At 49.4% G+C, this 12,992-nt stretch overlaps 1 protein-coding gene across 1 annotated transcript in view; it reads right to left on the bottom strand.

The window, feature by feature from the left end:
- Window positions 1-12,992, bottom strand: part of XYLT1 (xylosyltransferase 1) — a 195,924-nt gene that overhangs the window by 131,468 nt on the left and 51,464 nt on the right. Inside the window, exon 2 of the mRNA XM_007466967.1 lies at window positions 4,831-5,341. Coding sequence (XP_007467029.1) covers window positions 4,831-5,341 — 511 coding nt within the window. The remainder of the gene's footprint in view (window positions 1-4,830; window positions 5,342-12,992) is intronic.

Below are 12,992 nucleotides of genomic sequence, written 5' to 3' on the forward strand. Positions count from 1 at the left end.
GGTTGGTGTGTCCTCTGTGGCCAGGGCTCCCCGCAGAGGGCGCGGTCCAGGAAGGCTTCTCTGAGGAAGAGGCATTTAGGCTGAGATCTGGAGAGGGGAGAGGTAGGGTGGAGTGTGCAGTGGGGGCAACAATGGAGGGGGCTGGGACGAGCAGGAGAGAGTGGCTGAGGCACGCGGGGCCTTGTCTGAAGACCAGAGCGAGACAGCTAGGGCTAGGCAAGGGGCGGTCACCCTGCAGGCAGGCCTTCCACTCTTCTCAATGCCACCATCACTGCCTTGCTACAGCCGACAGCCAAACACATTCGCTGTACCCTACCCACCTCTGCACCAGGGGTTTCATATTCATGATCCCACGTCAGCCAACAACCCTATGAGGACAGGGTACGAGTATCTGTGTCCATTTTACAGATGAGGAAGCTGAGGCACTAGGAAGTCAGGGTCACACCACTAGCAAAGACAGAACCAGGATTCAAAACCCAGTGTCAGCAGATCTTCTGATGGAAAAGCTTCTTCCAGCCCAGGCCACCCTGGGCCTTCCATCCAACATGGTTTCATTTCCATGAAACTCTGGGAGGTCCAGTTGGAGTGCCTGGAGGCTCTTGGGCGATTCTGGAGCCTAAGGAAGGGACAGGAGGCCTAGGCAACTGTGGGAGGTGAGGGGGGCCACTGGGGGCTGGGCCACCTGGGTGGGGAACGTGGGCGGGGGTGGGGTCCGGTGGCTTGGCGGCTGCAGTGAGCACGGGGGCTCTGGGAGGCACGAGGGGCGCTGCGGGATTAGAAACAACCCGCTCGGAGGCCAGGCTTGGGGGCCGATGGGGTAGAGCACCCCGCCTGACCTCACTGCATCTCACTCCTGGGGGTTGTGAGTGGATGGTCCGCAGATTCGTGTTTTCCTCCTGAAAACGTGTCACCATTCCAGCTGCTTCCTCCAGGAAGCTGGCAGTGAAGGAGATGAGTCACAGGGGCAAGGTATCCGTGCAGAGCACACCAATCCGGGGGTTCTAGACTCTTCCTTTTCCCTGAAGGCGCTGGGCTGCGGGGACTGGAGGCATGGGGATCGGAGGAGGAGCCCTTCACACAAGCCAGCATTTCACATCGATCCCCTCGTAACTTTTCAGACTTTAAGCCATGAGGAATTGTGTCCTTCGTGATATTCAACTTCCAGCATCCTGTCAGCTGAAGTCTGGGTGACGCTGAGTTCGGCAAAATGACAAACAGTGCGTACATCTGCGTGCGGACGTGTAAGTGTACGTGTCTGTCTGTTTACACACATACCTACTTTCCCTCCCCTCCCCACTTGGCTTCCTCACTGCCCGCAGAGCTGGAGCTCAAATCCCTCCTGAGCGGAGGGAAATCCGGGTGTCACGGTTTCCAGAAAGGGAACGCGATCTCCGTACGGGGTGTAATTACATCTTAGCTTTCTGCAGAAGAATAGTTTACGGTTTAAATGCTATTAATTGTAAGCTGTTTTGTTCCACGGGAAGTTGTTCGTTGATAACTACCCAATTAGGGTTATTTTGCAATTAGTCTATTCACAGAGAATTTACTGCAAAAGGGGAAGGCTGTGGTGCCGTAAACGAAGGCACTGCCCGGGCTGGTGTGCCAAGGCTCAGACGCCCATCTTATTAACCAGCTCCCAGCTCCCTGGAGGGTGTGCCACCTTGGCAGACACAGCAGAGGCCACAGGGAATCCCCCAGGCTGCACAGCCATGCTGGAGGTGTCTCAGCGGGACCAGGACAGGCCACATCAGCCCACTCGCTCCCCCATCAACACCCACCCTTCTCCTTGCAACTGTACTGATGGCGAGAGAGACAGCCTGCGGGCTCAGGACATCCCCGAGCTCGGACCGTTTAGGCTAAAGTGAAACCTTCTGCCTCCTGAAGAGGGAAAGGCTCTCGGGAGGATTCCTGAGATACGATACCAGCCCTGCCATCTACTAGCCATGCACCTGTGACCAAGGACTAAACCTCGTTGAGCCCCCATTTCATCATCCATTAAACGGGTCGATAAGAGACCGACCTCATAGGGCTGGTGTGAGGATATAGTGGGATGGGAGGCACAGTGCTGGAGGTATTACTACACAAAACTGGTACCTTGCAGGGATCAGCACACTATGGCCCAAGGGCCACATCCCACCCACAGCCTGTTTTTGTAAATTGAGTTTTATTGGAATAACCAAGTGCATTTGCGTATGTATTGTCCTGGCTGTTTTTGAGATATAATGGCAGAGTTGAGGAGTTGCGACAGAACGGCCCACAAAGCCTCAAATATTTACTCTGGCCCTTTATAGAAAAAGTGTGTTGACCCTTGGTACACAGCGAGGACCCACTGTCATTCTCATGGAAAGACATTCAGCTCAGGCCTCTGCCAGGCCACGCACTAGCTAAGAGAAAGATTTTGGAAACATCTCCACTTATTTATTCTGCCACAATCTGCCAAGTCGTGTCAAGAGTATGATGGGGACCCCGGGACTGCTTAGACAAGGTTTAAAATGCAAGAGAGAAGCAAACCTTTTCTTTTTAGCCCTTTCTATTGAAAAGAGAGTATAGTACAGATACGTGTTTCCAACAGAAAACTTAAAAAATACAGATGAACTTGAGTAAAGAGTTGAAGCTGTCCCCACTCCACCCCACCCAGAGGGCCACGTGAAGGGCTTGCCGTGGACACTTCCAAGCCTCTCTACACACTTACCCACGTGGCCATCCCCCACCTGAGCCACACCCTCCATTCTGTGACCAGCGGTCAGCAGAGAAGCATGTGTGAGAGATGAGGAGGCCTGAATTTTAGCCCAAGTTCAGCCTCTAACTGATTAGGTGACCTTGATGATAAGTCTCCTCTCCTCTGTGGACCTCGTTTCTTACCTGTCCAGTGGAGAGACGGAATTAGGATTTCTCTAGGGGTGATCTAGTCCCCTTTTCCTTGGGAGCCATTCTTACCATGCACATCCTTCTCTGGAGAGAGATGGGGGATTGAGGAAGCACTAGGCATCTTCCTGCCTGGCTTCCAAATCCTCCAATGCTGGGGGAACTGAGAGCCCCCTGCCCCCACCCTGCCTCTAGGTCCAGCTCTGTTGTCACCTTGCCTGATGCTCTGACCTGTCTCAACAAAGAGGCGGACCCAGCAGCTGGGAGCATGGACCCATTCCTCTTCCACGCGTGGACCCTGTCCCTGCCCCATGCAGGTCTTTCCATGTGTCCTCCCCGCTCAGGACCTCTGGGTTGTCCCATGGTCGGGGACCTTCTCTCTCCACTTGACAGTGAACTAAAGCATTTGGTGGTATCTGAATTTAGAAGCAACAAGGAGGTATTCTGAACGCTTGACCATTTAGTGAGGGATAGCGGGGTACCCCTTGCACTGATTATGGCCAATGAGAATGAGGGGTGACCAAGAGCAAATTGGGAAATGGGCCGCAAGGGAAGACCAAGTGGGAAGACCCTTCAAGTATTTAATGCAGGGAGCTCCCTGGACAGATAAGGAAGCCGGAACCAGCGAGGGGAAAGGGCTTTTCCTATCAGTTCATGGCTGAACTCAACTAGAACACAATCTCTCCATTTCAAATGCATCCCTCCCTGTTTGTTCCCAATGACACTGGCTCTTTCTTTGTAGAAAGCGTCTTTTGGATGCAGTCCGCCCTCTGCATGGAGAAAACCACTGGACGAACTGATTCACAAACTATTTGGGATGTAACGTCTTCTGCAAGGAAAAGTAAAATCTACTGGCTCACAGTGAGCTTATGTGGGGATGAGGGTACATGGGTGAAACAGTAGTGACCACCACGAGTTAACTGTAGCCAGATGATGGGAACATGAAGGTTCTCCCTACTCGGAGGTGGGCTGGAAATTTTCTGCCATAACATATTTCTTTTTTTTAAGGAGGGATCTTGAGAAAATATGACCTAACCCAGGATGGCAATATCTCTATCTCAGGATGTCTCTACCTGCAGGCTTGTAAGGCCACTTACGAGCCACGTGACCTTAGGGAAGCTGTTTTACGTCTCTCACGTGTAAAAAAAGTTATGCTCACGATGACGGTGCTAGCCTCACTGGGCGGTGGATGAGATGAGCTGATTGAATGCAAAGTGCCCGTGCTGTGCCCGGGACACAGTGAGCGCTTGGTAACTGTTATTACCCCCCTTTCACATGCACTGGAAAAGGTGAAACCTGCCAGCAAGAAATACGTGTCAGAGGCGTGAGGTGAGATGCAGAGATGCACGGTGATGCCTCCCCTGTGCAAAACTGTCCCCCCCAGTTTCTGAGGACCCTCCCCTGTGCTTGTGAACGCCGCTGTTACAGCTCTGACTCGCACTGCATCGCAGCAAGAGGTCTGATTTATCTCTGGTCATCAGCACAGAGAATAGGGCCCAGCACAGGGCAGGAGGGAGGGAGGGAGAGAGAGAGGACGGGAAGGAGGGAGAAAATAAGGAAGGAAGGAATTTTAGGTGGAGGAAAATGGGAAGGATGTTTTCCAGAGCCTCCAATGTCAATGCAACCAACTAGAAACCTTTCAAATCTTATTCAATTACAGTAACATTGGTGTCAATTTTAATCCCAATATTCTGCTGAGACAGAAAACAAACCATATCAATACCATTGCCTCCTACGACTTCCACATTAGCCCCGACTGCACTGTATTTTATCCTTTGCCACAAAAGCAACAGGTTAAAGCTGTAACAAAAGGTAATTTGATTTTGCGAAACTTTTCTCACACGAGACTTCTGAATTCAGGGAGGCCCAAAACAAAAGATCTCCTGTCTTCATTTGGGGTTTGAAAAATAGGGCGGTTGTTCTGAGAAGGTCTGAGAATGTGAGCAGAACGGGGCTGGGACTTACCTTCGAGGGGGCAGAATCGAGTGACCTTCTCGGGCATCAGTAGCCCAAGCTTGTGGCGGCAGTAGGTCTCCCCGATCTCCTGGCGGCAGTGCTTGGACTTGGAGCGGGACAGGGCGGAGATGGCCTCCTTACCCGAGATGTCACACTTGAGGGGCCGGTCAGACTTGATCTCGGGGGAGCTGCCCCCACTCTTCCGGGCGTGGGGCTGTCCGGGGGCATCCTTCCCTCGGCTGCCGTTGACCGGGGCTCTCGCACCAGGAGGCAGCACCTCGTTGGCACCTTTCCCTGGGGACAGATGCCCCTGCCCCTTCTCCTCCTGCCCCAGCTTCCTCTTCAGAAGCTCCTTCTGTCCTCTTGGAGGCTTCTTTGTCAACTCGGGCTGGTGCTTTTGCTTTTGAGTCCTGGGTGCGAAGTTGCTGTTGTCCACGTTCTCAAAATCCTTGGGCACAGAGTTCTCATTGTTGCTGTCTGTTCGCACTTTCTCTTTTGGCCGGTGAGAGAAGTGGCCATCCTGGAGAAGACAGGAAGGAAACACAGAAGAGAAACTTGACTTTGCCGTCACGCTAAGCAGGCTGGCCCTGGAGAGTGGGGCACGTAGGTTTGGAAGTCTGGGCACCTGGTTCCATGCCCTGCCTTGGCTACGAGCTTAATGTTAGACTTCGTGTTAGGTTTTTCTCTTTGAACCTCAGTTTCCCAACCTGGAAACAGAAGATGTTCCAACTAGAAAATAAAGCTTTTGCAAGCTCTAACGTGCTATGACTATGATCCTCAATGCTTGCTATTAGCCACACCCCCTTTTCATATAAGTCTCCTTGGTTGTCTCTGCTACTGGAATCTGGACAGTTTGTTCCAAGCTTCCTGTTTAAATTCTAGCAGCAAGCACTGTGATGGTTTATTTAATGGCTAGAAATGCCATAATAAAGCTATAAGGGGAGAAAATATTGGTAGGATACTATATAATTTACATTGCCTTTAGGACATGCTCGTAGATCTATGCCCGTAAGAGAAATCAGACCATGCCATAGTGAATTCTGAGGGGGAGACATCACCGGCTATCTTGAGGGGAATATGCCCTTTATAGGACAATCCTATGCAAGGATCCTACAGTGAGTCCCAGGGGGATGAAAACTTGTGACAGTCTTATGTTTGAGCTTTGACTCTTGATGTCTGTGCCTAGAGCAGAACTGATTAAGTCACAGGGTGGGGGGGCAGGGTGTCAAGAGAAAGGCCAAGAATCATTCTGGAGAAAATGAGTCTTTCTGGGAAGGCGGGCACACCTCAAACTCAGCTTCTCCATGGGTAGGTGGGCCCTGGCCATTCTGACCTCGGATCAAATGCACTGGTCAACTAACATCCTGCATCACTTCCAAAACACACTGCTTTCTGCTTAGAGCCCATTATCAAGGCCTTAACCTGAAAGAGAATCCACTGTCCCAAAGCTAGTCAGAGGGGACACAGAGGCCACAGAGAACGCTAATTGACTCCATAAATCTACACCCATTGCTCTAGAAACACACTGGCAATGAGCAGCAATTCTGAGGGCAGACATCCTCGTTCGTTTCCCTAAATGTGCCGATTAAAGGTTCTCAAGGAAGAGGATGGAGGAAGTGCTGGTGCCCGGGATCGGCTGACGTGCAGCTGACACTGAGCGTGGCTCCTCCTTCAGCAGGTCTGCAAACTACTGCCCTCCCCAAACCAAATCCTGCAGGCCATTTGTTTTTGTAAATAAAGTTTTATTGAAATACAGCCACGCCTGTTCATTTATGGTCTGTCTATGGCTGCTCTCCTGCTACAACAGCAGAGGTGAGTGGTTGCCATAGAGACTGGTCTGCAAAGCTTAAAATATTTCTAGCTGGCCCTTTAAGAAAAAGTGTGCAGACCCCAGCTCTCCAAGAACTGTGAGTTTAGAAGGTTCCCCCGGGCTTGGTTTGATTGCCCTTGTCTCCAATGCCCCCATTTGGCCCAGCAACGTGTCTGCCCTCTTCTTGCCTTTGTCCCATCTCCGCTAGCATCAAGCACCAATTTCAAGAGGCCGCAAGAATGAAGACGACACTAAGATACCTCGTGGCCATTCCGTAAGCCGATGTTACTTTTATTCTCATTTTGCAGGTACTGGGCATCAGTGACTTATCCAACGTAACTCAGCTGGTTGGTGGTGAAGCTGGGATTCAAACCAGATAAGACTGCAGACCCCATGCCCTGGGCTACCAGCTCCACCAGCCACTTCCAGGAAGCTGCAGAGCTCTTCTGATCCCCATCGCTCTGTCCCCTTAAGCACTGCAGCCTGGCTCCCTTCCCATCCACTCCCACCCAGCTAAATGGATCTGGGATAGGCATGTCATCTCCAAATAGCCGTGTCAAGGCTGGTCAGTGGCCATCAGGTGGCAGGGAGTCACAGAGAGGGAGAGGACAGTAAGGAGGGGCCACGAAGCACCAGGAGCTTGAGGTGGCAGGAGCTGAGAGGCAACGGGTAGGAAGAAGGAAACAAGGAGGAGCCGCGGGACAGTGGAGTCTATGGTGGGTCCTGGAGCGGCTACTGGTCATACACAGGAGCTGCCATTACACGCTGGTCTGTGAAGGGGAACTTCTGGTTCTGACTCCTGTTTCCAGTCTTTCTTACCTCTCCACGTATCTTGCAAGAAATCCCCCTCAGTGAGGGGCCATTCCTCTGTTCTTATAAACAAACCACACCGATATTTCTCTTTTCCCTTCTTTCTGTCCAGAGGCCCTTGAAGAATCCCAAGCAGCCTCTCAGATGCATTTTCTGAGCACTCGCTGTCAGCCAGGCACCATATGCAAACGACTCACAGGTATTACTTATTGGACACCAACGATCGTCCCATAAGGGGTACCCTCCTCACTATTTTACAGAAAGATGCGCCAAGGCTTGTTGCTTTAACACTCTCAGGCACGGGCATGTATCAAGTGCCAGGCACTGTGCTAAGCCCTTCCATGTTTAACCTTCAGAAGTAACTTTCAAGACAGGTCATTCCCCCATCTTACAAAAGAGGGACAAGGGGAACTTAGGGATGTTCAGTGATTTGCCCGACATCATTTAGGGGAGGCTGTGAACGCGTACCCGTTTCATTCTAAAACTTGCTATAGTTTAGTGCCTCTTCTGTTTGGCTGAGAGGTCAAGGGAGGAGCATTTAGCTCCCCCTTCTCTGTGGGGGAATGGATGGGGTAGCTCTCCCTTTGCTCATAGTAGCCTAGGTTGGGATGGAGCTGGATGGGGGGGATGGTATTCAATAAAGCTCTTGACAAATATTCCAGTTCTCTTCCTTCTAGGCACATGATACAATTGTGCTTCCCATCCCCTGCAAATGAGGCACAGCCAAGCAACCTGCCGTGGCCAAGACCACTGACTCGGGCCAGGGTACAGTTTGCCATGTCCCTCCTTCCCCCATAGCATCCAGCCACACTCCTGATGGTGAAGGCCCTGCATTCCTGAGTGAGGCCAGGGTGAGGATAGACTCCACCAACGCTCCATGGGCAGAATAAACCTCTGCTGCTTTCTGTCACTGAGGTTTGGGGGTCTTTGTTACTGCAGCATAGTCTAGCTCATCCTGATTAATACAGGAGCCAACCTGATCTGCTTTCTTCGTCTTAGCTGTCCTCAGATACAGGAGCCAATTTATTATTATTTTTTGCCTCTAATGGTTGGAAAATCAGTTCGATGACTCCTGCTGCCTGAGAACAAGAATTTAAATTCTGTCCCTAAGCCCGTTTTCTAGAAGTTAACAAGAAGGCAGAGAGTTGAGCAGAAAGGCCTCTGCCCTCACAGCCATCTGCATCTTCTCTCATCAAACACATCCTCAGTACTGTTCCTGGGTTGTTCTCTTTCCTCATCATTAACTGATGATCACTAGTTTGTCCCCCAAGCAGAAAACCTCCATAAAACCACTAATTTCAAAAGCTCACGTTCTCTACCACCTTCTGGCAGAAGTTCTCCAAGCAACACCAGTCGCAGGAAGCACTGCAATCAACGAAGCTAATTTGGCCATCGGAGAATGGCTGGCTCCTCTGGTAAATTTGTGATTATCAGGACCAGGAGCCACCATCAATTCTAATAGGACTTCTGATTAATAAGCGTCGCCTACTTAGAGACACCCCTGCGATGGGGATGGTGAGCTCACAGTGGCCCCTTGGCCTTCCGCCTGGCCCCAGGTGCTACTCAGCTGCCAATCAAAAGATTCGAGTGTAAGAGAAAAGGGAAATATTTTGTCTTCTGGAATGAAGAGCTCACAGATATTCGACAGCTTCCAGAAAAGCCACTGAGCCATAGTCAGTGAGAACCAGGCAACACCCAGAGGTCTGGGATGATCTGTCACGCTGAGTCAGGGTTGCTTCCTACAATAGCTAATGAGTTCTCCTACACCTTCCCTCCACAGTTTTCTTTCTTTTCTTGTACATTTTATTTTATCGTGGCAAGAACACTTAACATGAGCTCTACCCTCTTAACAAACGTTTTAAGTGCACAATACAGTATTGCTACCTACAGACACAAGGTAGTACAGCATATCTCTAGAATGTATTCATCCTGCATAACTGAGACTTTATGCCTGTTGATTAGCAATTCCTCATTTCCCCTCCCTCAACCCCTGGCAACCACCATTCTACTCTCCGAATTTCTGAGTCTGGCTATTAAAATAGAGAATCTAAAGATTCTCATGTAAGTGGATTAAGCAGCATTTGTCTTTGTCTGTCTGGCTTATTTCACTCAGCATCACACCCTCTGGGTTCATCCATGGCATCACATACGGCAGGATTCCCTTCTTTTTCAAGACTGAATAATATTCCACTGTACGTATATGTGTCACATTTTCTTTATCCATCCATCCCTCGATGGGCATGAGATATCACCTTACCTTCCCTCTAACTCTTCACCTGCTCGCCAAGGGGCAAACGGGTCTCAGCTTTTCTCTTCTTCCCCTGGAAAATCAAGATCCAGACATCCAAACCCAGGTTCCCTTCCCTGTAAAAACCAACCTTGGGAGGTTTCCAGGCAAATACATGCGAGATGACTATCATATCCTCAGCACCCATGTCCCCTCATACTCTGGCCCTTCACACACCTTGTGTCTCTAATCCTCTCGAATACCCAGTGAAGCAACAGCATGAGTCCTAATGAAGGGGAGGAAAGTAAGGCACAGGGAGGTTAAATAACCTGACCAAGGAATGAATGTGATGCTAGAAATGACATGATTCAAATTATGCATGCCTCAGTTTCCTCATCTGGAAAATGGGGATGTGAAAGTAATACTTATGTCATGGGTATTTGGTGAGGATGAATGTATGTCAAAACTTCCAGAATGTGCCCACCACACCCAAAGCAGGAGAAACAATGAGCAAAGAAGTTTCCCTACTAATCAACACTGGGCCTCCGCCATCTCACCCCTGATGGTCTCCACCTGGAGGACAGATCCGTTAGTATTTCTTCATTATGATCGCTAGCTGTGTCCCCTTTATTCTTAAGCAATCCAACACTCTCACCTTGGGTTATTTATGCAGATGCAACCCTTTGACTTATTTTATTTTAATGTACTTATTGCAATGATTGCACATTCAAATGTTTGCATGCGAGCTCCAAAACTCTAATTGCTCTGCTGTTGCCTTACCCCTAAGCTGTTGCTAGAATCCATTTTTATTCTGGAGAAATAATTAAATGCAATAATGTCCTCTATTCCCATTCAACCTTGGGCATGTTTAGAGTCAATTTCAATCAGGGAGAAATATGCCAAGCACAAGATGGCTTCGAGAGGCAGGTTACATGACCCAGGCTGCTGTTTCAGAGACGCCTGGGTCTGCTCTGTCCTTCCTGGTTCTCTAACGTTCAGACTTCAGGATGGCTCTCTCCTCACTTGATCAGTTGAATCGGTCCAACCTCCTCCCCTGCACCCAGGTCCTGTTTCCGAGGGGTGGAGGCGGGTTGCTGTGTTTTCAAACTCTCCACTCATTGATAAACCTTTGCTCTTATTTTTGTGTAGAAAGAACACCGAACAAGAAAGGATGAGACCTGGGTACTTGTCTTGCTTTAGCGACCATCAGATTTTCTCATCTGTAAAATGACAGGTCCTGTGTGTGTGCTGCTGAACATTCTCTGAATTAACCGTTAATCGATACAATCGATTAACAAAGTTCTGCCATTTCAGATCATTGAGAAATAACTGATGGATTTTAAGAGACCAGGGACTGAGGGATAGATGGATGCTCCTAAGTGCATCGTCTTCTCCCTGCCTCATCCTGTGATCATTTTCTCCAGCAGCTCTTTGACCTGGGACAGACCATTTCATCTCCCTGCACCCTGACATCCTCATCCATCCCAGGGGCTGAGGCTGGCATCTAACTCCCTGGAACTGAGAGAACAGATGAAGCACAGAACACAGTGATTGACACATGCAAGGTGCTTACGAAACATGCAACTATTAGAAAACATGCATACAGTGCTGGCTCTGCCCCAGGCTCTGTTCCCAAGCCCCCTGCAGAGACTAGTTCATTTGATCCCCATGAGGACCCTATGAAGGAGATGCTATGTTATTCTCCCTGTTTTTTGGATGGGATCATGAAGGTTCAGAGAAGTTAAGTGACTAAATCCAGATCTAGGAAGTGGAGGAACCAGGATTCAAACCCAGGCAGTTGGGGTCCAGAGGCCACACCTGCCCACACTGCACCGCCTCTCTACAGCTATGAGGAATAGAGATGGTGTCAGAGGGGAGCCCCAGCCAGGTGCGCTGTGCAGGCGTGAGGGCGCCTGTCCCACCTGCTCACTCATCATGACCCGTTTAGGGCTTTCTTTTGTGCCATGTGGACGCACTGCCAGCTGAGTAGCTGTTTGCTGTTGAACTCAGTGTCCGAGGCTTCATTCCAATCACCAAGGTGATCAAGGCCATTGAGAGGGGCACGTGGGGGAGAAGCCCACACCTGCTTCCAGAAGGACTTCTGTGCCAGGGCAGTGGAATGGAGGAGGCGCAGTGTGCATGGCTGCACCCAATTAGGACATGCAATTACCAGGCTGCCAATGCAAATAGACCTCACAGAGGCCCCTCGCCCACCCGCCTGGCTCATTTGCATGCACAAAAAGTGGCAGGGCTGGCCAGAGCTTAGAAACCCATGGTCTCTGCTGGGCACGAGCAGGCCAGGCTTTAACAGAACCCTCAATAATAAGCCTGGTGTAATTTAGCAAATTTAGTCATGTTAACGGGACACCCAGCATGGGGTGAGGAGGGAGGGAGCTGGATGGATAGAGATGGCTTGGAATCCAGCCTCTGCCCCTTAACCCTGAGATACAGAGAAAGAAGCTTAGCCTCTCACAGCCTCAGTTTTCTCATCTACAAAAAAAAAGGGGTAGGAAGACCTACTTTGCAAAGGTGCAGGAGAGATTAAATAATAGGGCACACTCATATTTAATTCTAGTTAACAACAGAACAATTAGCATGAGGCTTGATATGTACTCAGCACTCAATCGACATTTTTAGCTGGCACCCCATCATTTGATGAGCAGACCTAAATCATTTGGAAAAGTAGGGTCGGGAGGTGAAGTGCGTTCAGATCCACCCGGCCTCTGCCACTTGCTCACTGAGTGACCCGGGGCACAGTACCTAACTTTGAGAGCCTCAGTCTCCCTCTCTGTAAAATGGGCATAATAACTAGTACCTACCTAACGGGGCTTTTACAACAGCTCAAAGAGTTAATACGTGTAAAGCACTTAGCATAAAGCCTAGAACTTAGTAAATGTTGGCTACAATTGATTTAATTGGAATTAATGCTTACTGTGATGATCTAATGAGGTAGATCTCAAAGTGTGCTCTGGGGACTCCTGGGGGACCCTTTCAGGGGATCTTCAAGGTCACTATTTCCATCATAATTTGAAGATGTTACTTTCCTTTTTCTCACTCATCCGCTCACACAAGCACACAGTGGAGTTTGTAGAGGCTCCATGATGTGTGAAATCGCAACAGATTGAAAGCAGAAGCAAATGTGAGAATCCAGCTGTCTTCTATTAAGCCAGATATTACAGACTTGCAAAAATGTAAAACAATGCCTCTTTTCACGAAATTTGTTTTTGTTGTACAAAACATATGCATTTTTCATAAAAATTTTTACTTATATAGATAGGTAACGGGTTATGGTTAATTTTTTTTTTTTTTTTTTTTTTTTTTTTT

The sequence above is a fragment of the Lipotes vexillifer genome, unplaced genomic scaffold (genome assembly GCF_000442215.2).
Source record: "Lipotes vexillifer unplaced genomic scaffold, Lipotes_vexillifer_v1.1 scaffold232, whole genome shotgun sequence".
NCBI classification, from domain to species: Eukaryota; Metazoa; Chordata; class Mammalia; order Artiodactyla; family Lipotidae; genus Lipotes; species Lipotes vexillifer.